The sequence below is a fragment of the Canis aureus genome, chromosome 19 (assembly GCF_053574225.1).
Source record: "Canis aureus isolate CA01 chromosome 19, VMU_Caureus_v.1.0, whole genome shotgun sequence".
NCBI lineage: Eukaryota > Metazoa > Chordata > Mammalia > Carnivora > Canidae > Canis > Canis aureus.
In genome coordinates, this window is record NC_135629.1 from 55,365,555 (window position 1) to 55,391,843 (window position 26,289).

At 60.2% G+C, this 26,289-nt stretch overlaps 2 protein-coding genes and 1 long non-coding RNA gene across 4 annotated transcripts; 1 reads left to right on the forward strand and 2 right to left on the reverse strand.

The window, feature by feature from the left end:
• Positions 1-11: 11 nt before the first annotated feature.
• On the reverse strand, positions 12-3,280 carry VMAC (vimentin type intermediate filament associated coiled-coil protein). The gene is made up of 2 exons (XM_077860315.1): positions 3,076-3,280; positions 12-1,918 (listed from the first exon to the last, which is right to left on the reverse strand). Exons 1-2 carry the CDS (start codon positions 3,264-3,266, stop codon positions 1,597-1,599), a joined length of 513 nt encoding a protein of 170 aa, XP_077716441.1. The 5' UTR covers positions 3,267-3,280; the 3' UTR covers positions 12-1,596.
• A 1,010-nt stretch (positions 3,281-4,290) lies between these two features.
• NDUFA11 (NADH:ubiquinone oxidoreductase subunit A11) lies at positions 4,291-10,034 on the forward strand. The gene is made up of 4 exons (XM_077860321.1): positions 4,291-4,467; positions 8,220-8,312; positions 8,395-8,517; positions 9,856-10,034. Exons 1-4 carry the CDS (start codon positions 4,371-4,373, stop codon positions 9,966-9,968), a joined length of 426 nt encoding a protein of 141 aa, XP_077716447.1. The 5' UTR covers positions 4,291-4,370; the 3' UTR covers positions 9,969-10,034.
• Positions 10,035-11,570: 1,536 nt separating this feature from the next.
• Positions 11,571-18,915, reverse strand: LOC144290772 (uncharacterized). 2 transcript variants are annotated; one of them, XR_013358310.1, is made up of 3 exons: positions 18,424-18,915; positions 14,055-14,160; positions 11,571-12,986 (listed from the first exon to the last, which is right to left on the reverse strand). It is a non-coding gene; the product is annotated as an uncharacterized LOC144290772 (long non-coding RNA). The 2 variants fall into 2 exon arrangements; XR_013358311.1 differs by lacking the exon at positions 11,571-12,986 and adding an exon at positions 13,268-13,877.
• Positions 18,916-26,289: the final 7,374 nt, after the last annotated feature.

Genomic DNA, 26,289 nt, shown 5'->3' on the forward strand with positions numbered 1-26,289 from the left:
GAAGGACCAAGGCCAAGAAACCATTCAATTTATTCTTAAGCTTGGACAGGCCTCAGCCTGCCTTCCCCTCAGACAAGCAGCCCCCCTTACTCATCCAGAGAAAATGGGGCCATTGTGACTGCACTGAGGGGCCACTGTTAGATGCCAGGCAAGCAGGCAGCACCATCCGAAGGGCTGGGGACGGACGCCGAACTTTCCAAGCCAAAATAGGCCCTGCCCCTTGGTGGTTCCTGGTGTGACAGTTCCCTGAGTAAGGCGAGAAAACGGCTAGCATGGTACCAGGCTGGGCACTTCGGCTGGCCAGAGAAAGGCACAGGGTTCCCTGGTTTGATTTAAAAAAAAAAAAAAACTAAACAAAAATAAAAACACAGCACCCTGAATGTCTCTGGCCAAGAATGGCAGCATAAAAAGAAAAAAAAAGAAAAAAAGAGTTTAAAAATAGATTCTCTGGACAATATAAAAAAGGAGCGAGCTGCTTGCTACAAAAGCTGAACTGGCTGGGGCTTCATCGGATGTGCTGGGGGCCCCTGGCTCCCTCCAGGGCCTACAAACCCATCTTGTTCCTTCGGAGGCCCCAGAGCGCACCTGGCGCTGGTGAGAAAGAACAAAAGCCCTGCCCTCAAGGAGCTTACATTCTGATGACAGGACATTCCTTGAAGAAAACAGAACGGGAGGGGAAGAGTTCACAGAAGGTAGGCCGGGAAGGCCCCTGGGAGGTGACGGCTGAGCAGAGATCACGTGACACCTGGGGGAAGAGCATTATGGGGGGGACGTGCAAAGGTACTAGGCCGAGGGACGCCAGCACGTCCATGTGGCTCACACAGACACACGCCCTTCCTCCTGCGTTGAAAGTTGAGGGAAGGACAGGCGGGAAAGATCCTAGCATTTAAAAATTGTCTTCATATAACCAAGGCAAAACGACACAAGGCTTGAGGTTCCCAATTCCGGTCTGGGATGAAGAATAAGAAAAAGCTTTAGCCTGGGATGAGGGACGCTTCCAAAGGAACGAAAATCAGGGCGGACGGGAAAGGGGACAAAGAACTTGATGCCGTCTGCCTCCACAAGTGACAGAGGTCTCAAACTCAGATGCTTCGGGGGCCAGACGTCCAGCCCTAAGAAAGAGGGGGAAGCCAACTGGACCTCACACTTTGGCTAAAGAGGGTATCCTGAGCTCAGATCCAAACAGGCGTGGCCAAGACTGAAGCCGGAAATCCAGATTGTTGCAAAACGTCGCCAATTTTTCAACAAGTTGATTGATTTAAAGTTTTGTTTAAAAAAAAGAAAAACAAGGGTGCCTGGCCAGCTCAGTTGGTAGAACATACGACTCTTGATCTCAGGGTTGTAAATTCAAGCCCTACTTTGGGTGTAGAGATTACTTAAAAAAAAATAATAATAAAAAAAAAAAAAACTGAGCTGAACATCTGCCTTTGGCCCTTGCGCTGCCTGTTTGAAACCCATGACTTTTTAGCAGGTTTTGATGCTTGGAAAGGATTATGGCTCTGCCACGGGGTCCCCTCAGGGACACTGGTGACCCCCGAGGACCCAGTGGACCCACAGCAGTGGACTCTGTCTCCATTCTGTGATCTGCTCCAGGGCTCACACAGTGGTCCCAAACACTGCTGGCTGGAGGTGGTGGTCCCTGTCTTGCTCTTCCCCAGTACTGTTGGCAAGGCGAGGACTGGGCCCACCAGGGAGGGGGTGGCCGGGGTCTCTGGTCGGCAGGGGCCCCAGGCGTTCAGCCTCCGCCAGGGCAGCCAGCAGCCCAGCCAGGGGCGGCCGGCGACGGCAGATGTCCTGCAGCAGCTCCGCCCGGGGCTGCAACTGCCCAATGAGCTCATCCCTCTGGCGCACAGCAGCCTGCAGGCTGTGGACAGTGGCCTCGGAGGTCAGCAGCTGCTCCTGGAGAGCGGCAATCTCACTGGCAGAAGGCAAGACAGGGCAGTTACGGACAATCCTCCTCCCTGCCCCGGGACCTCCCGGGGCTCCCCATCACCATCGGGATAAAGACCATGCTCCTCACCTCTGCTTCGAGTCCCCCTTGTTAAGGACTGAATGTGTCTCCTCAAAATTCTTATGCTGAATCCCTACCCCCCAGTGTGATCTATTTGGAGATGGAGCCTTTGGGAGGAGCTCATGAGGGTGGGGCCCTCAGAGAAGTAGTGCCCTTCTAAGAAGAGACACCAGGGAGCTTGCTCTCTGGCCATGTGAGCACACAGCAAGATGACAATCTGCAAACCAGGAAGAGAATCTGTCACCAGGAACTGAATCTGTCGGTTGGACTGTCCAGCCTCCAGAACTGTGAGAAAATTTCACTTGTTTAAGCCCCCTAGCCTGTGGTATTGTGTAAGGGCAGCCAGAGCAGACTAAAACTCCCTAATCGCCTCCCTGCAACTCCTTTTTCGGCTACATCTTTTCCGTTTGTTGCTCAGGTTAGATGGCTCCTCCTCCAGGAAGCCTTCATGTAGGTCCCCTGAGAGCCCTATGTGCCCTTCCATCACAACCCCAACCGCCCCATGTTGTAACTGCCTAGTGATGTGTCTGCCAAAGGGCGGTGCTCCGTAGGTCTTACTTAGGTGCTCCAGCGCACAGCACAGTACCTGACACCTAGCAGGGACTCGTTAAAGATGAATGAATGGGCCCAACCAGCTCCTTTCCTACCCGGGGGCCAGACCTCCTTCCACCCTGGGCGTTTGCCTCATCCCTTTCCATCCTCAGCGCCTCCTCAAAACCACAGAGGCTCTTCAAAACTGCCGGTATGATCTCCTCTGCCCCAGAATCTGCCATGGCTCCCAATACCTAGGAGGTCAGTGACCCCTGCACCACTCGGAAAGAGCCGATTTTGCATTATGGAAAAGCGGGCTGTTTTAAGTTAGAAATCCACACTTGTATGGCGCCTCTTAACTTTGCATGCTGGTGACTCATCCGAGGTTTTTGGTGTTTGTTTTTGAATCCAACACCACCAGTAGTTCAGCCCACACGTGAACGCACGCGGTTCCCGCGCCTTTCCTCCCCTTCCAGTCTGGGCTCCGCCTCCGCCCACCTCCGAGAAGTCCACCTGGCCGCCCCGGGCCTCACCAGTCCTTGGCGCGGCCCAGCTCGTCCAGGGCAGCGCGCAGCTGTTGGTCGTGGCGGGCCAGGCGCTCGGCCTGGGCGCGCACTGTGCGCTCCGCCGCGTCCAGCCGCGCCTCCAGCTCCGCGGCGCGCCGGTGCACAGCCGCCAGGTGCGCGTTCGCCTCGCGGATCTGCAGCGGCTGCGGCGCCGACATGGCCCCGGCGCTGTCCCGGGCGGCCCGGAACCGGCCCCGGCCCCGCCCCGAGGCCGCGCCTCCGTGGGGGCCCCGCCCCCGGAGGCCCGCTCAGGACCTCGGCGCGATTGGCCGCAGCCCGATGGGCCGCGCCCTCCTCCAACCCAAGCGCCCTCGCTGGTTCCGGCACCTGGAAACCCCGCCCCCGAGCCCGGCCTAACTCTGAGATTGGCCACGGTCCTGGCGAGCCACGCCCCCAGGCGGGCCGGGGTCTTCGGCGGGGCGCCCAGGTCAGGCTCCCGCAAGGGGACTGGTCGCTCCCTCGAGACAGGCCCCGCCCCACCAGGAAGCCGGCACCAGGATTGGTCGGCGTCCTGCGGGCCCGGCGGCCTGGCCACGCCCCAGGCCGTGCCTCTCCCCGGTCCACCCGAACGGCGGCCTCGGATTGGCCAAGCCCCCCTCGGGGCGTGTCTCCGGCCCTGGCCACGCCCCCAGACCCAGCGCGTACCTCCTCCAGCCCAGGGCTCGGCGACGCCAGGCTTAAGTACTAGCCCTGGGACCCGCACCCTTCCCCGCCCGGGCCTGGCCACGCCCCCGGGCCTGGCCACGTCCCCAAACAGTCGCACGCGGTTCCGACCCCGCGGGACTGGCAGGGCGTAGCCACGCCCCCACGCGGATTCCGGCGCTGGGCGTGGTCACGTTGCCGCTGTGCCCCGCCTCCTACAACGGGAGCCCCGCCCCGCGCCCCAATCTGCGCTTGGAGAGAGTCCCGCCCCTGGGCTAGGACCGCCCCCTCCTCCCGCTCCGAGAGTCAAACCTTTCTCCGAGAGTCAAACCTTTCTAGAACCTTCCGGGCGAAACCTAGCGAGGCCTGTCTGCCTTCACTGATGCTGGCTGACCTCAGTTTCTCCCTCCTGAAATCGGCTTGGGGGGTGCACGCGCGCTCCCTTTACGCCAGTACCGTGTCTGTGTCCGCGGCGCTCAATAAAGTTGCACGCTTGTTGTCGGCCCCTCCTTGCGCGAGGCTGCGCGCGCCGCCCAGGAAGTCTCGCGAGAACGAGCGGCGGCTGCCCTTGGGCGCGGGGGGCCGGCCGGCGGGGCGCTGCGGGCCGGGGGTGCTCGGCCATGGCGCGCACGCTCCTTCAGCAGTACCTGGACATCCCCGATGGCACCGAGTGCCACCGCAAGACCTACGCCAGCACCGCCGTCAGCGGCGCCGCTGGTGAGCGCCGGCCCGCCCCGAGGGCACAGGGTGCGGGGAGGTGGCCTGAGGTGGGCGCCGGGCCGTCCGGGGCGGCGCGGGTCGCTGGGTAGGCTTTGGGGCGCTGTTGGACCAATCCAGAGGGCGCGGGAAGGCGACAGGGTCACTGGGAGCCGTCCGACGGGGCCGCGCGGGCGCTGGGGGCTCACGGGGTGACACGTGGCCGTCGGGGGGGCGTCGGGGGCGTCCCCGAGAGCTGGTGCGTCAAGGGGCTCCGGCAGAGCCGGCGCGCAGCGAGGAGGGTACGTGTGACAGGCGGGTCGCCGGGGTCATCAGCAGTCCTTGTCGAAGCTTCGCCGGGCCCCGCGGAAGTCGTCGAGTGGGAGGGTCACCCGCGGGGTCAGAGGAGCTGGGGTTTCTTGAGACTTAACAGGGTAAGTTGAGGCCATTTGGGGGGATTATGGGTAATTATTGGTGTGCCTCGGTGGGTAGAGAAGTTTGAGAACGTTCTGGAGTGAGATGGGATCTTTTTAGGGTCCGGGAGAGCGGGATGGTTAGGGATACCTGAAGCTTTTATTGGGACCACCGAAGGGGTTGTAGGGGTGCTGGGTAGCCTTGGGAGGGCATAAGGGGGCTCACAGCCCTAGCACCCTCCTGCAGGGGACACGGAGCTCTCGCCCCTTCCTGTCTCTCTGAGGAGTAGGAAGGATGGTTTTGGCCACCTCCATCTCTCCAGCTCCTGAAACGGGGCCTGGCAGAAATTGAGTCCCCCCACCCCGGGGGGGCATTTGGGTTAAGGGGGACCTAACCTAATCAATCCCTACCGTTTTCTGCATGTGTAGTGAGAGCAACGATTATTGTGCCCATTTCTCAGAGGTGGAGGCTGAAGGTCAGAGAAGTGTGTTAAGTACCCCAGGATCTTTAGGAGCCGGTGTGCAAATCCAGGCCTGCTGATCTACTCATGAGGGTGGCCGGGGCGAGGACTGTGCATGTAGCGTCCATGTGGAGGGGACTCAGGGGACAGGGTGGATGGGAAGTCCCTGCGGATGGGTCATGTGGAGTCTGCTCGAGTGGCAAGTGGTTGGGACAGTAGAGGCGCAAAGCAGGGTTTCCGTGGGGGGTGGGGGTGGGGCTGTAGGGGGATGTTACTCCGGCACATTCTTCCAGGGAGATGCTGGCATTGGAGGATGCCTGGCAGGACTTTGGGGAGGTTGGTCATGGTTGTGTCTGAAGGGAAACTAAAGTGGGAGGGGGTCGCCCGAGGGGCATGTGGGGCCTTCAGGCCGACTTGGAGAAGCGGAGGGTTTAGGGGATTCTTTTTTTTTAAAGATTTATTTATTTATTCATGATAAACACAGAGATGGAGAGACAGGCAGAGACACAGGAGGAGGGAGAAACGGGCTCCATGCCGGGAGCCCGATGCGGGACTCGATCCCAGGACTCCAGGATCGCGCCCTGGGCCAAAGGCAGGTGCCAAACCGCTGAGCCACCCAGGGATCCCCGGTGTAGGGGATTTTGAGTCTGAGAAAGACATTAATGCTGGTGTCTGTGAGTGGGGGGTGCCCATGTGTGACCACAAAGGCACAGGCCATGGGGGCACTGAAGTCTCAGGAGGCTCTTAGGGGAGGCTGGGCACGTTCCAGGAGCAGGGTGCCACTGAGTGGGTGAGGAGCCCAGGGAGTGTGGGTGGGAACCTCTGACAGGTGCCACATCAGGCCGTCGCTGAGAGCCTCGGACTTGGGGTGGCCACCGGCTCCCGTGAGCCTTCGAGGCGTCCCTCTGCATGAGTGTTGCTCACTTCGTCCGCCCGCGTTCTCCAGCTGGCCAGCTCCACTCAGCCTGCAGGACCTGGCTCCTGGATCCTCCCTCACCTTCCCCTCCCTTATTCCCCATGTCCCCACAGCCTCACAGAGAGAACCCTCTGGTGTCCGGGCTGGCTCTCCTGAGATGGTGAGCCCCTGGAGTACAGGGGGCCTGTACCACCTCTAGCAGAGCACGGCACCCTGTGGGCACAGTAACCCTGAACGGATCGAGTGAATGGATGAATGAATGCATGCACGCACCCAGTAACTCTTGATAGGTGGATGGATGAGTGAGTGAGTGAATTAGGACACAGTTCATTAATGACTGTCAGTGAATGATGTACACAGCAGCTGAATGAATGAATGAATGAATGAGGGCACACAGTGACTGTGAGAATGAATGACAGCACGCAGTCGCTGTGGAGGTGGGAAGAGAGGGTCGAGTGCACCGTGCCTGGAGGTCCTGGAGGTGACTGCTGGAGGCCGAGAGAGAGCCAGGAGCAGGAGGAGGCTGGGAAGGCGGCGTTTTGTGGGGTGATGGGGGCCATGGAAAGGCCGGAGTCGGTAGGGCTTCTCCTGTGCTGGTGTGCAAATCCAGGCCTGCTGATCTACTCATGAGGGTGGCTGGGGCAAGGACTGTGTGGAGGGGACTCAGGGGACAGGGTGGATGGGGAGTCCCTGCGGATGGGATCGGGAGGGTGGGCCGTGGCAGGTCACCATATCGGATGATGGCTAGGAGACAGTGAGGTGGGGCAGGCTTTGACCCGGGGATAATGGTGGACTCCTGGGTCATCCACTCCAGTTCTGGGACTTCTGAGGGGTTTGGGGTGGCGGGGGCACCCTCTGTGCGCAGTGTGGAAAGTGAAGTGGCAGTCTGATTGGGATGGGCTGGCCCTGGAGGTCCCTGTGGCGCCTGGGCCCTGCTGGGCGTCTCAGCGGGAGGAGGGGTGTGGCACCTGCCCTGAGCAGGGTCAGCTGGAGGATGGGGAGCTCTGTGTTGGGCTGTCTCTGGTGACTTGGCGCCAGCCAGGTGGACCCTGGTCTTGCCCCCACACTGAGGAGGGTCTGGTGGGAGCAGCTGCCCAGGGCCTCACGTTGGCCTCCCCCCAGACCCACACACCAGCCCGGAGCAGTGTTTGCTCAGGATGCCCCACGATAGAGCCTCGGGCCTCACCACCCACATGGCGCTCAGCTCCAGGACCCTGCCCCTCCCAGGACCCTCATGCGTAAAAGCCAGTGTCGGGCAGGGCGGCCAGCCCCTCCCAGGACCCTCATGCGTAAAAGCCAGTGTTGGGCAGGGCGGCCAGGGCAGCAGCGGAGATGGAAAAGCTGACCGGAGTGGTGAGGCCAGGTGGGCGGGAGCGGCTGCCGATGCAGCCAGGTGTGAGGGAGGGGCCTGGGCCCAGGCTGCCAGCAGGGAGGGGGCCCAAGGGTGATGAGTAGCAGGCCTTGGCAGCCCCGGGAGCCAGGTCTCCACCAAGGAGGATTAGGCCAAGGAGCCCTGGGCCCCATGGGAGAATGCAGCTTTGGATGGGAGCAGGGAGCAGGGCCTGGGTGCCAAGCTCCGTGGGGTGCAGCTGTGCTGTCTCTGCTGGCACTCGAGGCCAGGGAGCAGCCCAGCCCCTTAGGCCCCAGGCCTGTTCTCGTGTCCACTGCCTGCTGGCCCTGTGCCCTGTGGAGGGTGGTGGGAGGCCTGGGGCCCAGAGGTGGTGTGAGAGCCCAGGTGTTAGAGCAGTAGGCGGAGCTGGAATCCCACCCTGGCTGCTCAGCAGCTGTGAGGCCCTGCGTGAACCCCACAATAGTCCCTTCCTGGGTGCAGGGGTGGTGCTAGGAGCTTCCTGGTGGGTGCTGTGGGGATGGACGGAGAGAGGATTTCCCTCATAGTGGAGGGAGCTGCCCCCAGCCAGGGCCGCTCCTGGACTCAGCGTCCAGGCCCTAGTCCAACACACCCCACCCGCTCTCGTCCTGCAGGCCTGGTCTTCTCTGCCTACAGTGTCACGCTCCAGCCCCCGGACTCTTTCCTGGAGGGAGTGGCGAGGACAGGGCGATACACCTTCACTGCAGGTGAGCTAGCCTTGGTTTCTCCTTAGGGGCCCTCCTGGCACTGGCCCTGATCAGCACTCACCCCCCACCCGCACCCCAACAGCCGCCATCGGTGCTATATTTGGCCTCACCTCCTGCATCAGCGCCCAGGTCCGAGAGAAGCCCGATGACCCTCTGAACTACTTCATCGGAGGCTGCGCCGGAGGCCTGACCCTGGGAGCGCGCAGTGAGTGAGCCCCCCACCCCTGACCTCCACCAGCCACGACCCCCCTGTTCTATCCCGGACCGGGGACTGGGCAGGGGCCAGGTGTGTGGCATGCTCACCACAGCAAAGGAGAGGGCAGCCCCTGTGAAACCTTCCAGTGCTTTTCAACCTCTGCCACCACCCAGTTCAGTAATAATAAGAGCTGCTTTGCTTAAGCACCTACTGCATGTCTACCTCACCAAGCCCATAAACCCTCCTGAGGCTCCCTACGGCATTCAGCATGGCCCCCAAGGCCCTGCACAACCCACCCCGCCTCCTCCCTCTCTCCCCCTTGCTCACTGTGTATGAACCACACAAACTGCCTTGCTAGTCCTCCAAGCCAGGCCCAGTCCTGCCCCGGTGCCTTTGCATGTGCTGTGTCTTCTTCCTGGAGTGCTGTTTACTCAGATGTCAGCACAGCTCCCTCTCTCACTGTCCAAACCCCCCTGTGTATGATCTGAGACCCCCCACTGCCCTCATTCCAAACCACCCTCCTCTACTGCACTTTGTCAGAGAACCCAAGGTCACTGTCTATCTCAGCCACTAACTGTGAATGGAGAAGGTGCACAGCCATCCCTCTCCGAGCACCCAGAGCCCTAATTGACTGAACCCACAGCCCTGCAGGGGAGCTGCCCTCACCATCCCCACCTAGAGTTGCAGGACACTGGCTCAGAGAGGGTGGTCCGAGGTCACCTGGGAACCAGCAGAGGATGCCTCCCTAGTGGGAGGCCGGGTGGGGGCCCCGCGCCAGCCCAGCACAGTGGAGCCGCCTGGAACAGGGAGCAGACGCCGCTCTTTCCACCTCCCACAGCCTCAGGGCTGGCAGCTGCTCCGGCCCACCAGCCTGCCAGCACTTAGTGGAAGGTTCCAGTCAGGCAGAGGGAGGGCACCGTGGAGGGAGGCCCGCGCATCCTGGGGTTGGACTCACCCCACAGCCTGCCGAGGGCGTGAGCCTTGCACATGGCAAGCCGACCCCCCTGCCCAACGACAGCTCTCGGGCACACAGGGGAGCTCTGTGCTCTTGCATTCAGGGTCCCCAGAGCAGATATAGGCAGGAACTCAGCAAAGCGCCAGCCCCTCAGCAGCGCGGCTGCCCCCCACCCCCGGGCCCAGACTGACAGCGCAGGTTCCCACGTCCCTCTTGCCTCGGCTCCCGGGTTTCGGCACACATCTTCAGCCAGAGGGTCACCTGACTCCATCCTCATGGAGCCTGCAGCCGTGTCCCCCTAACCCTGGAGGGAAGGACATGCTCTTGGGCTCCCGGGGCGGCTGTGGGGGGCCCCCCGCACATGCCTGACACTGCCCTCCCGACTCTGGCAGCTCACAGCTACGGGATCGGAGCCGCCGCCTGCGCGTACATGGGCATGACGGCCGCGCTGCTCAAGATGGGCCAGCTGGAGGGCTGGAAGGTGTTTGCACCGCCCAAGGTGTGAGTCCCGCCGCCTCCCGGCTCCTCGGGAAGGCTCACATGTGACTAAAAATAAATTATGTGGATACTTGTTTGTGTGAGTCTCCCCCTCCTCCCCTGTTCTCTGGGATGAAGTCCCATCCCAGGAGGGCTGTGACAGGGACACACCAGCAACAGCCCAGCAAGGGAGCGGGAGAGAGGGCATCTGGGTTTCTTCTGGCAGGGCCAGCAGCCCCAACTGGGGCATCTTGGGGGGGGAGCTGGCCACCGCCACCCACAGCCCTTCCCACAGGTCACAGGCCATCCCCTCTCTGGGCACCACCCCAAAGCCAACAGCACGAAGAAAACACCCAGGGCCCACGCACGGTCGGCTCCAAATTCCTAGGCATTGAAGCAGAGCACCCCAGACGGGCTGGCCCAGGAACCTTGTCCCCGTGTGACAGGTGGCTGACAGGCCACCAGGAGCCTGCGAAGCAGGGGCCTGTGGTGGGGACGAGAGAAGAATCCTGATCCTCACCGGCCGCCACCTGTCAGGGCCAGTGATTTAGGGAGCCTCGGAATGCTGGCGCAGCCCTGGCCCCCGGCTCTTCCGCAGAACTGGCTCTGGCTCAGTGCTTCCTGGCAGCTGGAAAGGAAGGCTTGCTCCAGCATGTCGAGGTGGGCCATAAATTAGGGCTCTTGTGGCTTTACCCTGGGGAGCGGGGTCGTGCACAGGCAGGGATCAGGTCCTGCCAGGGTCTGGGCACTTGAGATGGCCGGAAGGCAGCAGGAGCCGCCCCCTGATGCCCCCTTCTCGCCCATGTCTGGCCCCCTCCCTCCCCCTTTCTCCTCGGCAGCCCACCCTGGTGCCGACGTGGTTGGACGCCAGACTTGGAGCTTTGCTTTCAACTCCATCCACCCTAGGTCTTTGCTCAGCTGCGTGTCAGGCAGCGTGTGTGAGCCTGGGCCCTGCTGGCTTCAGCAGGCTGGCCTCACCACCTCATTACCCCATAGCCACTCAGTGTCCCGCCAGCGTGGGCCCTGGCACCAGCTCAGGGTCACGTCCAGGCCTGAGAAAGGCTGGAGGCCCCGTGGGCCTGGAGGGGAAGTGGACCTGCCGAACCCTGAGAGCGCTCTGGTGTCCCAGACCTGCGACAGAGTTCCAGCCCTTGGTTCTCTACTGACTGTATCCTCAGTGGCAAGTGGGGGCAACAGGGTCCCTCCCTCAGCAATGTGCCAGGAAGAGGGAAGCACCCCTTCCATGCTTTCTGCGGGGAACGGGTCCTTAGGCTCCTGCACCAGGCTGGTGTGTCCCTGCTGCCGCCGGCAGGGGGCAGAGCCCACCCATGCTTGACCCGCAGGTCCCCAGGTCCCCTGCCCCTCCAGGCCACTGTCCCTTCCCTCTTCCCACTCAGTCATCCTGCCCGCCACAGCCGGCAGACCTGGGGCAGCAGTGAGAGTAGTTTCCACGGACCTGCTGCTTCAGGTAGGCTTCAGGTAGGTCACCGAGGGCTGAGAGGGCGACCTGGTCAAGGCCTAGCAGTTGGTCACTTCTCAGCCAGATCCACCCTGCCTCTGCCCGCTGGTTCCTTTTTTTTTTTTTTTTTTTTTTTTTTTTTTTTTAATGTTATTTTAGAAAGAGAGCATGAGTGGGAGAGGCAGAGGGAGGGAGAAAATCTCAAGCAGACTCCAGCTGACCTTGGAGCCTGACTCCGGGCTCGATCTCAGGACCCTGAGACCACCAAAACCAAGAGTCAGGTGCTTAACTGACTGCGCTGCCGCCACCAACACACCCCACACACACCCCCTGCCGCCTTTATGTGAAAGCCAAGCCCCAGAGGAAAAGCAAAAATTAATACCCAGTCCCTTCCTACCCCAGCCTCAGTTTCCCCTTCAGCCGTCTCTGACCAGGGCTGTGCTCTACACCTCAGCCCTCTCTGGGCCCAGTGCCAGTGTTGGAGCAAGTGTGCCAGGGCCCCCCAGAATGGGGCAGGAAGGAGTGGCTGCCTACTGGGCTCCAGGGAGCCCCCAAACCCGGCCCCCCCTTGCCTGTAAACATTTATGAGGCTGTAAGGGACTGACATCATCCTGCCCCACACGCAGACCCCAGGGGGCCGGCCCCTGGTTATAGCGTCCAGTATCCCCCCCCCAACTTTGCCTGGGACCCACATCCGGCCCCAGCAGCCCCTGCTTGGAGTTCCCCCTCCCCACCCTAGCTTGATGAAGCCATTTCCAGCCCCAAGTGGTCTGGTCTGGAACAAAGGGAGGAACTCAGCCCCCCCGCCCAAGGTAGGGGGGACTGGGGAGAGCAGGAGGGCTTCCTGGAGGAGAAGTGAGGGGGCGAGGGAGAGTCTGAACATCCCAAGGTGAGGTCTTGCTACATGTGCTCGAGGGGGAAGAAGATGGATCTGATCAAAGGGCTGACATGGGGGACGGGGCAGGGCCAGCGAGTGAGAACGGGCCTGCTGTGCCTCGCGGGGCACACACTCCCCAAGGACCCCATCCCTGGACACTGCCTGGCCAGGGGACACGTCGGCAGGGGCTGATGGCCCTGCAGGCTCCGCCAGGGGTCTTCGGCTCCATGAGTCCAGGAAATGTGAGTGAGCTAAATGCGGCAGAGGAAAAGCCGGGGCAGCCTCGCCCCGCCGCCAGGAGGGCTCGGGTGGCACCGTTGGCTCCTCTCATCCTTGCAACGGCCCTAGGAGGGCGCTGCTCTGGCTGGTGGTGGTTTACAGATGAGGAAACTGAGGCCCGGCCAGGAGACTTCGTGGGGCCTGGCTCGCAGCAGGCACGTGGCGTCGGTTCTGTGGTTATCACCAGCCCTCGTGGGGCACCGACCTGTCTCTGAAAGACTCCCCAGGAGGTTGCGATTGGAATAGAATCCACTGGGACAAGGCCAGGTGGTCTCAAAACCACCCCCACCGCCCGCCCAGAGTCCTCTTACATCGGGGGGCGCCTGGCTGGCTGAGTCGCCCAGGTGTCCCGCTCTTGATCTCTGCTCAGGTCTTGTGAGATCTCGGCTCGCTGCGTGCACGCATTGGGCTCCACGCTGGGCATGCAGCGGCTTAAGAAAATAATGAAAAGTTACGTTGCCCGTGGGCCGCGGTGAGACACACCGGTCTGCGGAGAAGGGCGCGTCCTTTCGCCCTCTAACCCCTTTGGGAGTCCGCCTGACTTTAGAACCTGTCCCGGATCTGCCCACTTCTCACTCCGCGGCCCCAAGCAGGGCCCAGCCCTCATCACCCCGGGGCCACAGCAGTCTCCTCCCGCGAACCCACACTCCCACCCTGCAATCTGTCTTCCTTTTTTTAAAAAATAATTTTATTTATTTATTCATGAGGGACACACAGAGAGAGGCAGAGACACAAGCCAAGGGAGAAGCAGGCTCCTCGGTGGGACCATGCGGGGCTCCATCCCAGGATCCCGGATCACGCCCAGAGCCACCCAGACATCCGGCAAGCAGCCACCAGAGGGCGCCCGTGAGCATCCGGGGCTCTCACCACCCTCCGAGTACAAGTCTAAGTCCTCCCCGAGGCCCCCGAGGCCCCCGAGGCCCTGCACAACCCGCCTGTCTCCTCCCTGCCTTCCCCTCCTTCCTCTCCAACCCTCGCTCACTCTGTTTGCTGTTCCTTCAACACACCCACCCAGTGCTGCCCCAGGACCTTTGTACTGCCTGTGTTCTCTGCCTGGAACACCTTCCCCAGATGTCCCCACAGCTACCCCCTCACCTTCAGTTCTGAGCTCAAATGTTACCTCCCCATTGAGGTCTCTCTGACACCTCACAGAACTGACACCCCACCCAGCCAGCAGCTCCCCACACACCCTTTACCCACTTCTAGTTTTGCCCATAGCGCTTACCAGCTTCTAGATCCAATGTCATCGTCACACACATGGTCTCATGGACCGTGTGTCTCCTTGAGGGCTGGGACATACCCTGGCTGGGTCAACAGCCAGCCTAGGAACACAGCAGGGCTCCATAAATATGTGGCCCAGCCCTGCCTCCTGGGTGCCAACCCTGGGTGCGGTGCCATTCACGACACCCCCATTAGATGATGGCTGTGGGGGAGTGGGGGCAAGGGGAGAGAAACCGTCCATCACCCGAATCTCAAGTCAAGACTTAGAATCCACTTACAAGGATCTCCTGAGAACCTCTGTGTGCCACACACTGCCTGGGGCCTGGGGTCACATCGGCCAACAGGACCAACGACATCCCTCTTTGCCGGAGCTCAGTGTCTGGTCTGAAGGGAAAAGTAGTAAAACAGCAGTTTTAAAAAATGAGCAAACATGGGCACCTGGGGGGCTGAGTCGGTGAAGCATCTGCCTTCGGCTCAGGTCGTCATCCCGGGGTCCTGTGATCGAGCCCTGCATCGGGCCCCCTGCTCAGCGGGGGGGGGGGGGGGGGGGAGGGGGATGGTCTGCTTCTCCCTCTGCCTCTGCCCCTCCCCTCTGCTCGTGCACTCGCTCTCTCTCTCTCAAAATCTTTTTTAAAAATGAGCAAACATGTACACAGACGAGAATGTTTCACACAGAACTGTGCTCGAGAGAAAAACCAAATTGACACAAAAGACAGGGTGCTGGAGCAGTGGGGTTCTCTAGCTGGGGCCGGTCAGGGAAGGCCCAGGAGAAAGCAACCTCGGGGTGCTCGGAGGAAGGGTGTTCCAGGCGGAGGGAACAAAGGGCGAAGGCCCTGAGGCTGGATGGAGCCTGCGGCACCCCCGCCCAGGTAGGAGGCCGTGCGGCAGGGTGGGGTGCACCATGGGGTCCCTGTGAAGTGAGAGGAGGGGCCAAAGTCAGGGCATGTGTTCCCAGGTGGACACGCAAGTCAGGGCAGGGGCTGCTGTCGGGGTGCTGACTGCTGGGATACCATGAAATCTGTCCCGCTTCCACTCTGATGCTTCCAGTTTTCACTTGGGAGTGAAAACACTTCCCCTGTCCTGGCAGAGAGGCCTCCCAGAGCAGCAGCGACCCACCTGAACACCCCCAAAGGGGCTGCTCTGGGAGAGGGCCTGAGCCCCGAATGCCTTGGGGCACCATACAGCATAGAGCACCCAGGAGCCCCGCTGGGCTCCGTCCGGGCAGGCCCTGCACGCTGTCACGGGGTCCTTATCACAGAGGGGCAGGCGGGGGTCTCCCAACTCAGTGCTGGTGGGGAGCCTCAGCCCAGTGTCACCACCTCAAAGCCTGAAGCCAGCGTAGCCCTCACTTCGGGGGCCTGGAAGTGAGGGGCAGAGCTTTGTCCCCCAAGCCCCGGTCTGGCTTGACATCCAGGCCTCAGAACCCAGCAGAGGCCCCAGTTCTGTAGATAGAAGTCATCCCAGGCACCCGCAGCCCCAGAGTGACTTTGCTGGTGGGGAAACTGAGGCACAGAACAGCCACCACCACCCCCCAGGACCTCCGCTAGCTTCCCTGCAGGTACCCCTACCCTTGACTCTGGTCTGAGCGCGGAAAGAGGCCTGGATTGGCCCCCAGCCCCACGCCGGCGCTCACAGGTCCCTCCTCCGAGCCAGCCAAGCCTCCGGGGGGCTTCAGGGAAGGCTGGGTGGTCGGCCCCAGCCCAGCCCCGGCTCGCCTCCAGGACCCCGCTGCGCTCTGAGCAGTCCCTGAACCAGAGCAGGGAAGGCGTGAGCCAGGGCCAGGGCAGCGCCCTCGGGACCGGACAGGCCAGGGGCGGTCGGGGGTGGGGGACTCTGAGCCCCGCTGGAGGGGCTGCAGGCAGACCCCAGCCTGGCTGGAAATTCTCTCTCTTTTCTGAAAAACCCATCTAAATGCTTTTGCTTTGCCTCCCCCACCCCCCCACCCCCCAGCGGCCTTGCTTAAAATCTATTTTACAGTTTTCTTTCTTTCAATAGGTAAAACCGGCTCAGACCACGGAATTTACAATATGCCAAAGGGTGTTCCGAAAAAATCCCTCCCTCCCCAGCCGCCCCCCACCCCGGCCGCCCTCCCCAGAGGCCGCCAGCCCGGTGTCTTGTTTCTCCTTCCAGCAATGTTCCATGCCGAAGCAACACATCTGCATGTTTTCTTTTCCTCCTACAGAAAATCTGCGGCGCTGTCCCTGCTGTTTCCATAGGCCTGAGTCCGCTTGCCCGACACCACATCTGGGGCCCCTTCCTGCGCAGCGAAGCCCCGTCCCTTGCTTTTAACGGCCGCATAATATTCCAGCCCGTGGCTGCTGCGCCCTTGTCCCCGTGAAAGCACCCCTCTTTGTCCCCCGTGTTTGGCTACTCGCGAGGGCGAAGCGATGACGAAGAGCCTGTTGTAAATGCCATTTCGCGTGTGGGTGAATAACGCCCACGTGCTCCCTGAACTTTTTCCTAATTAACAATTAACAACTTGTGGGTTTTTTGTTTTTTTTTTTTTTAGAGCGGCTCTGGGTATACAGAAGAACTGAGAAGAGTCCAGAGTTCCTCTGTACCAACTTAGCCCCGCACACAGCACCCTCATTCCTTAGCAGCTTGCATCGCTGCGCTGCATTTGTTCCAACTGATGAACCCCCATCGATCCAATACTATAAAGTTCACCGTTGACAGTAGGGTTCACCCCTGCCAGTGGCGCCCATTCGGTGGGTTTGGACAGATGTGGCATGCCGGGTACCCACCTCCAGAGGATCGGAGTAGCCTCGCGGCCCTACATCTCCCCTGGGCTCTGCACGTCCATCCCCCACCCCCACCCCAACCACCCTGGGGAGCCGCTGATCCTTTTACCGTCTCCAGTTTTGCTTTTCCAGAATGTCACAGAGTTGGAATCCCATGGCGTGCGTGGCCTCTTCAGGTTGGCTTCTTTCACTCGGTCATGTGCGTGTAAGGATCCTCCGTGTCTTTTTGTGGCTTGATGGCTCATTTCTTTTTAGCACCGAATAACATTCCATTGTCTGGATGTCTCACAGTTTATCCATCACCCACTGAAGGGTGTCTGGATTGCTTCCAAGTTTTGACAATTAGGGAAAAAAGCTGCCATAAACATCCGTGGGCAGGTTTTTGTGTGGACATAAGCTTTCAACTCGTTTGGGTAAATACCAAGGGGGTGCGATTGCTGGATCATACGGGAAGAGTATGTTTAGTTTTGCAAAAAGCCTCCAGAAGTGCCTTCCAGGGTGGCGGGACCATTTTGCATCCCCACCAGCAGGGACTGAGGGCCCCGTTGCTCTACATGGTCCCCAGCATCTGGTGCTGTCAGAGCTCCAGATTACAGCCGTTCCAGTAGGTGCATAGTGGTATCTATCTCGTGGTGGCTTTAATTTGTCTAAATGTTTAAATAACCATCTGTTGAGCCCCCACCTGGGAGACAAGCATGGTTCCAATATCTTTTTTTTTTTTTTTTAAGATTTTATTTATTTGAGAGAGAGAGAAAGAGAGAACCAGTGTTGCGGGGCAGGGGGTGTTGCAGGGGGAGAGGGAGAAGCAGACGGCCCACTGACCAGGGAGCCTGATACGGGGCCCAATCCCAAGACCAACTGAGCTGAAGGCAGACGCTTAACTGACTGAGCCACGCAGGCGCCCCGCGCCTTCCCCCCGCCCCCGTATCTTTAATACGACATGATTTCTTTGCAATTCAGGCTAGGAAAGAGGTGACATAGTACCCCATTTTGGGACACCTGGGGGGCTCAGTGGTTAAGCATATGCCTTTGGCTCAAGGTGTGAACCCAGGGTCCAGGGATCGAGTCCTGCAAAGGGCTCCCTGCAGGGAGCCTGTTTCTCCCTCGGCCTGTGTCTCTGCCTCTCTCTGTGTGTCCCTTATGAATAAATAAATAAAATCTTTAAAAAAAAAAAAAAAGAAAGAAAGAAAGAGGGATGCCTGGGTGCCTCAGCGGTTGGGCGTCTGCCTTCAGCTCAGGGGCATAATCCTAGGATCCGGGATCAAGTCCCACACAGGGCTCCCTGCAGGGAGCCTGCTTCTCCCTCTGCCTGTGTCTCTGCCTCTCTCTGTTTGTCTCTCATAAATAAATGTTAAAAATCTTAAAAAGGGGATCCCTGGGTGGTTCAGCAATTTAGCGCCTGCCTTTGGCCCAGGGCACGACCCTGGAGTCCCAGGATCGAGTCCCATGTCAGGCTCCCAGCATGGAGCCTGCTACTCCCTCCTCCTGTGTCTCTGCCCGCCCCCCCCCCCCGTCTATCATAAATAAATAAGTAAGTAAGTAAGTAAATAAATATATATGTGTTTAAAAAAAAAGAAAGAAATAGTACCCCATTTTACAGATGGAGAAACCAAGGCTCAGAGGGGAACAGCTTCTTGCCCAGGGTCATACAGCAAATGACGGTAGAGCCAGGGCCTTGTGACTGACTCCAGAGCACTTCCACCTGCAGTGTCCCGGGTCCGGGGCACTGGGGACACAGTGGTGAGCAAGGTAGATCCAGTCCGGGGGATCTGGACCCTCCTGAGGCTCACAGTCCGGTGGGGGAGACAGACACGTGACCAGGCATTAGAACTCAGCCTGCGTAGGACTGATGCCAACTAGAACCGTAATGGGGTTGAACGGGCAGAGAGGGACCCAGAGGACTCACCGGGCCCGGACGTTGAAGGAGGCTTCCTGGAGGAGGGGGTGCTGAAGCATGTGGAGGGGCTTCCCAGGAGCAGGAGGAAAAGAGTGAGCCAGGCGGGGGAACAGCATGGAGGATGGCTCAGAAGAAAGAAAGGGCTGTAGCCAAGAGCCTGGGCTCTGGCGTGGGAGTCCTGGTGTCCGATCCCAGCTGTCAGCCCCTTCCCTGGGCCTCAGGTTCCACTCCTCAGGGTGGCTGTGCGGATTCAGGAAAGTCCCACAGTGACACGCTTAGCTGAGGCTGGCATGTGGGGAGCCAGAGGGTGGGAGGGCGCCAGGAGAGCCGGGTGGCCCTGCACCCCTGGCCTGGGAGGACCCTGTCCGGGAAGGGGAGGCGCTACCAGGGGATGGGGGGGCAGCAGGTAAAGGCATCGAGAGATGAAAGGAAATGGCAGAGCGTGGGTGAGGGTCTGCTTCCTGCCCCAGGCTGACCCCTGGTGGGCCAGGACCCCCACCTTGCCCCCACTCACTCTCTAGCCCCCCTTTAACGAGGCCACCTGCCGCGGGGGCCTCAGTCCCAGGTGTTCCCTGCCCACATGCCACCCCAGTGACCACCATTAAAAATGAATAATGAGCCAGAGGGCCTGGACTGGGGGCTGAGAGGTCCCCGGGGCCCCCCCGCCCATCTGGCTCCCTCCCGCCCTCCACTCCAGCCCCTGGGAAACTCATCAGGAGTCACCTTGCTGAAGGGCCCTCTGAGCACCTTCTGTGGCTTAGTCACCCGCCCGCCCTCCCCGGATGCCCCCTTCCCTGCCAGGGAAAGTTGTCAGGTTCAGCAAACAAAAATGCAGATGGCCAGTTGAGTTCGAACCTTGGGTAAACCATGAAGCACGATTCAGTGTTTGTTAGCACGTGTCCCATCCAGTGTGGGGGACACACTTCTCCGAAAACACGATCTATTGTTTATCTGAAGTTCAGATTCGGCTGGATGCTGTCTGGTGGCTGTTCCTAATCCCGCCTGGACGGATCGTGGGCCTCAGTTGTCCTTTCTGTGTTTCGGGTGAGTACCCTGGTGCTGATCAACACTGACCGGTCAGAGGGACCCTGCCCCTCAGAAAATGCTGGGGGGCTCCCATCAGGTGTATCCCCCCCAACTTGGAGCTCCGGGGTGGACCAGACTAGAGGCCCAGGTAGGATGGAAGAGGCTGAGGCCACAGCTGTCTGCCAACCGCAACGGTCGTGCTGAAATTGTGACTCTGGAGAAGAAAGCAGGGGCCCTGCACCGCCTCCCCCAAGTATCCCCTGCGTGAGGTCTGTTAGCTCCCTGACCCTCTGCACAGCCCCGACGGCGAGGGCACAGTCCCCAAATGCCACGTTTGACTCTCTGCTCTGCCCCTTGAGAGTTGTACAACCTAGAACCAAGTGTTCTTGCTCGGCCTCAGTCTCCTCGTCTGTGATATGGGGCTAATACTACTGCTGAGAACAGTACCCAAGTCTCGAGGCCGTCAGGAGGCTTACGTGCATTCATATATTCAAGGAGCTTGGCGTGGCACAAAGTTAGCCCTCACTTAAGTGATGGCCTGTCCTGGCCTCTCTCCCGGCCCTGGAGGGAGGGACTGAGCGGGAATCAGAGGCTAATTTTAGCCCTGATGACACCCCTGGCCGCCTGCCTTGTCCAAACATCCTCAGCCAAGCGTGAGGTTCAAAGCACCCCCCCCAACCTCCGACATCCAAGGAGTCTGTTTATTCATTCCTGTTGGCGAGGCATTCCTTGCCTGCCCGCGCCTGCCGCCCGGGGCCCCCTGTCGCCTGCCCTGTGTCACCCAGGGCAGCCACGTCTCACCTGTAGGCCACCAGAGACAGCCACGGGCAGGGCGGTCAGGGTGGGGGGCAAGGAAGAGGGTGGGCGAGGGTCCCTTCTGCCCCAGAGCCCGGAGTCCCCCCGAAGTCTTCATTAATCATTTCCCAAGTCGGATCCCAAGCTTCTGTCTGTGTTGAATCACAGATGCTGTAAATCATGCAGCACCTGCTCACCGAGCAGCGACAGGGTGCCAGGTCCTACTGGGACCCAGGCACCGTCCCACGGGGCGCCCAGTCTTGGGGGAAGGCAATGACAAGCCAGGAGACAGGAGAATTTCCCAGCTGTGCTTAGTACTTTCACTCACTCACTCACTCATTCATTCATTCAGGGCATGTTTATTCAGGCCCTCTTGTGTGTCCGGCAGGGTTCAAGGTGCTGGGGCTCAGCAGGAAACAAAGGGGCCCGGGATCCCTCATGGGGCTGACTTTCTGGTGGGAGAGAGGCAAGAGCAGATGAGGCCAATAAGTCGAACACACGATCTCGATGAATGGTAGTAGTGCTGTGGGCAGAAATAAAGCAGGGGGGTGGGGGTGCGGGGGGGGCGCAGGTAGACAACGAGTCAAGAGAGCGATACCTGAGGCAGCCATGTGGGTATCAGGGAGAGGGTGCTACGCCAAGGGAACAGTACATGTGCAAAGGTCCTGGGGTGTGAATAGTAGAGGCACGTGGGGAGACGGGGCCGGACCTGGGGGGCTTTGCCCCTGAGACTGATGATAGCCACGGGAAGGTCTTGAGCAGAGGGCACATGAGATGGGCCCCCAAATTCCACCATCTGGCTCAACCCTTGTTCCCAGGCCAACCCCCAGTGCCCTCGGGGTTGAGGGCCGGGCAAGGGGCGGCAGCTGGGCCGGCAACCGAGTGGCTGCAGGTGGATTCCGATGGTGAAGGAGGACTTCCAGGGTAGGGGGAGATCGCTGCTTGCCGGGGCGTGCGGGGCGGGGGGCAATCCTGGGCACATCTGCACGTGGCCTCTCCATCTGCTCCCTGCAGGCCCAGGCCCGGTGCCCAGGTCGCTGGCATTCCTGGCCCAGATTTTTGCCAGCGGAGGGACAGGTGTCAGAACTCTGGAAAACGTCCTCCAAAAACAAACCAACGAATTCTCTGCTTTTCTGTTTCCTTGTCCCAACAGATCTCGGAACCATTCTCTGTCTTGCAAAACACCCCCACTGGCTTTCCTGATCCTGAAAGCGCCACACGCGCGCTCCACCAAAACCTGTCCCGGGTGAGAGGAGAAAGGGCCCTTTGTTCCCCGGCCCCTCGTCCCCCCTGGAACCTTCTGGCTCCCCGCGCCAGGCAGCAGCGGCGGCGCACCTCGGCACTGTGGTTTCTTCACGCAGAGTTTTGCAACAGCTTTTTTCCACTCGACAATAGAGGGCCCCACAGCTTTTATTTCCAGAAATTGGAAAATGAAGCGTGTCCGGCCCCCGCCGGCTCACCCACCTTGGGCTGAAATTTCAGCCACGTGAAGCGGCTGGGCTGGGGTGCCAGGGGGGCAGACCCCAACATGCCTGGGGCCGGGGCTGCCAGGTTCCTATCACCTGGCGCCTGCCCCTCCCTCCACGCAGCAGCCCCCGGCACCCTGATGATGGGCACGAAGAGGCTCTTAAAGATGACCTGGCAGGGGAAACTGAGGCCCAGCAAGTGGGGGGGGGGCCCAGGCCTGAGGGTGTCCAGCCCCTGCCCACAGTCCCGCCCCGCAGGGACCCTCGAGCGTTGCCGGGAGGATGATGGTGAGGCGCCGGGTCACCTGAAGAGGGCGCCAGCCCTGGCTTCCTTCTGCAGAGGAGGTGACGAGGACCCTGAGAGGTACGTAGGGAAGTAGGGAACTCACCTGACGGATGTCACACAGCTGTCAGAGCTCAAAGTCCATTCTCCGAAGCTCTTTCGGTCAGGTTCCAGCCCAGCCTACCATCAGGGGCTGCAGGTGGATTCTGACTTTAAGAATTTTTATTTTAGGGCCACCTGCCTCTTTTCCCTCTGCCTCTCTCTCTGTGTCTCTCGTGAATAAATCAATAAAATCTTCAAAAAAAAGAATTTTTATTTTATGTATTTATTCATGAGAGACACAGAGAGAGAGGCAAAGACACAGGCAGAGGGAGAAGCAAGCTCCCTGCGGGAAGCCCAATGCAGGATTCGATCCCAGGACCTGGGCCAAAGGCAGACGCTCAACCACTGAGCCATCCAGGCATCCTGGATTCTGACTTTAAATGAGGCCTTCCAGAACATTCTGGGGTCAGGGGAAATTGCTGTTCTCTGCAGAGAGCAAGAGCCCAGGGAGACTGAAGGGTCTTCTTGGTGGGGGGAGGAGATGGAGGAAGGTGAATTGCAGACACTCAGTGAGCCTCAGTTTCCCTGTCTGCACTGTGGACACTCGGTAATCCCTGCTATGCCTTCAACTGGGGGCCGAGGGGAGGACGGAGGAGCACCAGTGGGTGAGGGTGTGGGAGGCCTGGGGGACCCCTGCCAAGCCCGCCAGTAACCCCGGGGCTGAGCCAGCCTCACTGGGCCCATCGCTCACCTGCCACCCACATTACACACCTGGGGCCGCTCTCCCCCTGGCTGGCTGCAAGCCAGGGGTCCTGGGAGCCCAGGCCGGGGCGGCCTTGCAGGCTGGGGCAGGGCCAGTCCCGGGGTGGGGGGAAGGTAAGGGTGGAGCTTAGGGACCCTTGGTCCCTAGGGCCACTGCCTCCCATTGAACTGATGTCTGAGAGCTGAACATTTCCCTCTTCCCGGAAGTTTCTCCGAGGCTCAGAGGGGAACCTTCCTTGGACCCCCAGCCACCTGGGCCAACATCGGGGCATGCTAGGGTGACCTCATCATGCCTGCACCCCCATCACCTTTTCACGTGCCTCAGATCACCCATGTGGTTCATTTCTTACCCCTCGCAGGCCAAGGGGCCCCCTGCCTGCCTCCTGAGCCGCCAGCCACCCTTGGCGCACAGCCCTGAGGCCCCAGGGGGAAAGAAATTTCCAGGAGGCTGGCATCTCCATCACCCACCCAGCCCAGGGAGCAAGGCACTGGGGATCTGATGCATTGCCCCAGGTAGGGCAATGAGGCCCTGCCTCATCCCACACATTGGTGCTACCTCGTCCTGAACCCAGGGGAGGGGGTCCCCCCAATCTGGGCTCTGGGACCAGCTTCCTTCCAGGGAGGCCTGCCTGGCACTGGCTGGGCAAGCCTTGCCCAGAGAGGGTCAGGAAATCTCTCAGGTCACACAGCAAATTCAGGATAAGCACCGGGTCCCTCTGGCTTTAGGCAGGAGAGGTCCTCGGACCCCCAAAGCCCGGACCCTAGAGCTTGACTGCAGGTCCACTTGCACATCCTAAGGCCATTAGGTTCCAATCCCAACCCCCCATCCCACTTGCCAGGTGTTTGAAGCAAACAATAAAAATAGCAATAGAGCCTGAAATAAAATTTTAGTAGTATGAGGTCATAACACTAAACGAAGGGAGGGGAGGCCCAATGGGTGAAGGCTCCCCCGGGCAGGTGGCATATTGAGAAGGAAGAGAGAGAGTAAGGGAGGGGAGTGGAAGGTTCCAGGTGGAGGAAAGCAGCGCACAGGGCAGGAGGGAGGAGCGAGGGTGGGCCCTGGGCCGGATGTGCAAGCTGGCTGGGGGTGGGGGTGTTGAGCACTGTGCCAATCACGCAATGACCTGCCCCCCTGATACCCAAGGGTCGTTCTCAGTCCCTTCAAGTGGCGGATCGGGGTGGGGAGGGAGCGAGCAGAAGCAGAGTGACCAGGAGCCCTACTGAACCCATGAACCCCAATCACCAGCTTCCCCTTCCCTGTGGTTGGGGCAGCCTGACGTCAGGGGCTCAGCCTGGCTTCGGTCAGTGACCCCAGGAGCACCTCCAGCCTGCAGCCCTCGGACAGACAGCTTTGGGGGGACTGGTGCGAGGGAAATCCGCGTCGGTGCCCCCCCAGCCTAGCTGCTCCTGCTTGAGTCCCTGCCCCAGTCGTGACTCAGGGGGTTGGGGTCCTGAGGTACTGTCGTGGGGGGTGGGTGGGGCTCCGTGGACGGCACCACCTCCATCACCTGTCTGGCCATGGTGACAAGCGGATCCGAACCAGGGGGCCCAGAAGCAGGTTGGAGAGGAGCAACCCTGGGGGCCTCCCCATCCGGCTGCCGTCCCAGCCCACCTGGAGCTTCAGGACGAAGCCTCTTGGAACCTTCCCGGCCCGGCCCGAGGGCCGATAAAGGGGTCCTTCTGGGCTCCTGATGACTTCTGCAGCAGAGCCATCCTGCTTGGATGCTCCCCTAGATGGCCGCTCGCTCCCTCTGGAGACAGCAGCAGTGAGCACGGCCAGTGGCGCCCGTACCTGCCCATGCACCCACCGCGGGAGAGAAGGACCTGCTCTGGCCTTGTCCGAGGCTCAGCGGGGAACCTTCCGTGGATGCCAGCCACCTGGGCCAACATCAGGGGACGTTAGGGTGACCCCGTCATGCCCAGGCGCTGGGCATTGAGAGTCCCAGGTCCCTCAGGGAGTGGAAGGCAGGACGGGGCTCTGACCCAACACACCTGAAGACGCAGCCAGCCAAACTTTGATCACCCGTGTGGAATAGGTAGAAACTTCTGGCCCCCCCCCCCCCCCACTAAACGCCTGCTTTGGGGTTTGTCGATTTATTTGTTCGGCGTTTTTTGTTTGTTAAGATTTTATTTCTAAGTCCTCTCTGCCCCCAGTGTGGGGCTCAACTCACAACCCCGAGATCACCGACGGAGCCAGCCAGGTCCTCCCCACGGTCAAAATCCTTGACCCGAGACCTGATCTCTTATTCCCTCTTGCTCTTCCGCTTTCGCTTTCGTGTCCTGTGTCCTCGCAGGGCTGTGAGTGCAGCAGAAAAAGTGAGTGTGGCCCAAGCTCCCCGGGAGGTGGGGCAGGGACACTTCTCTGCGCTGAACCAGGTGCACAAAAGGGGGCAAGGGGCAAACAGTGTCTCCGGCAGAGCAGGGGCATCACCGGAGGCTCCTTAGTGCGCTTGGGAGTCCGGGTGACCTGCCGGAGGGAATCCCCTTTGGCCTGGTCTCCATTATCAGCAGGGTGGCTGTGGGAAGGCTCCAGTGTCGCCCTGGCCATGGGCCCGGTGACACTAAGATGGACAGCTCATGAGTTATAATTTAATAAGTCACCAGATAATCCCACACACACACAGCAGAGAGCGAGCCGCGAGCCAGGAGCAGATCTGGGGCAGCCTCCCATGCCCGGCGGTGCCCTGCCCTAGGAGACCGTCAGCCTCCCAGAACCTCCCAGAACCTCCCAGAACCTCCAGTGGCCGGGACTGGCTACTCGCTCAGATGCTGCAGCTCTGGGCAGCGTGAAGCAGCCTCCCGGAAGTGATGTCCTTCCCATCTGGGGACGGGGAAGGGTAACTCCCAAGAACTGGACTTCAGACTCTCAGCAGCCTGTACCAGCCTCCTCCTTCGTGGTCTCCCTGCCTCTGCTCTGTCCCCAGGGGCCTGTCCCCTACATGGTGGCCTGAGAGAGTCTCAAAGCAGGAGTGGATGCCGTGACTGCTCTGTGGGAAGCCACGTGGCTCCCTATCCCGCCACCGACTCCCTAATTATTAGTGGTGTTGAACATCTTTTTTGTGGTTATTTCCATATCTGTATATCTTCTTTGAAAAAATGTATATTCAAGTTCTTCACTCTTTTTTTTTTTTGAGTGGGCTTCAGACAGACAGATGTTCATTTTTTAATAAAGTTTTTTATTGGTCTGCCCCCCCCCCCCCAGCACAGACCATAGTCAGAGCCCCCTCCTTGTGGCCTGGCCTCTGCTCCAGCTGTGACCTCAGCCCCAGCTCAGGAAGGCCCAGTCCCTCTGAATTCCCCCATCCCTCCGTACCTTTGCTACCTGAGGGCCTTTGCACAGGTTGTTCACCTGCCCAGAAAGCCCTTCCCACCCTTTTGCAAAAGGAGCTCCTATGGCTTGAGCTCGCAGCTCACACAACCAGGAAGGCCAGACCAGGTCCCACCGTCCTCGCTCGTTAGAAAAGAAAATCTTCTGCTTACTTAGGAGTTCCGTGTGTTCTT

Bases quoted from the DNA above. Each gene is read 5' to 3' on its own strand.
- VMAC (XM_077860315.1), bottom strand. From the start codon at position 3,266: ATGTCGGCGCCGCAGCCGCTGCAGATCCGCGAGGCGAACGCGCACCTG. The intron at 1,919-3,075 runs GTGAGGCCCGGG...GCCTTCTGCCAG, and splicing joins CTGGGCCGCGCCAAGGACTG to TGAGATTGCCGCTCTCCAGG.
- NDUFA11 (XM_077860321.1), top strand. From the start codon at position 4,371: ATGGCGCGCACGCTCCTTCAGCAGTACCTGGACATCCCCGATGGCACC. The intron at 4,468-8,219 runs GTGAGCGCCGGC...CTCGTCCTGCAG, and splicing joins CGCCGTCAGCGGCGCCGCTG to GCCTGGTCTTCTCTGCCTAC. The intron at 8,313-8,394 runs GTGAGCTAGCCT...GCACCCCAACAG, and splicing joins GCGATACACCTTCACTGCAG to CCGCCATCGGTGCTATATTT.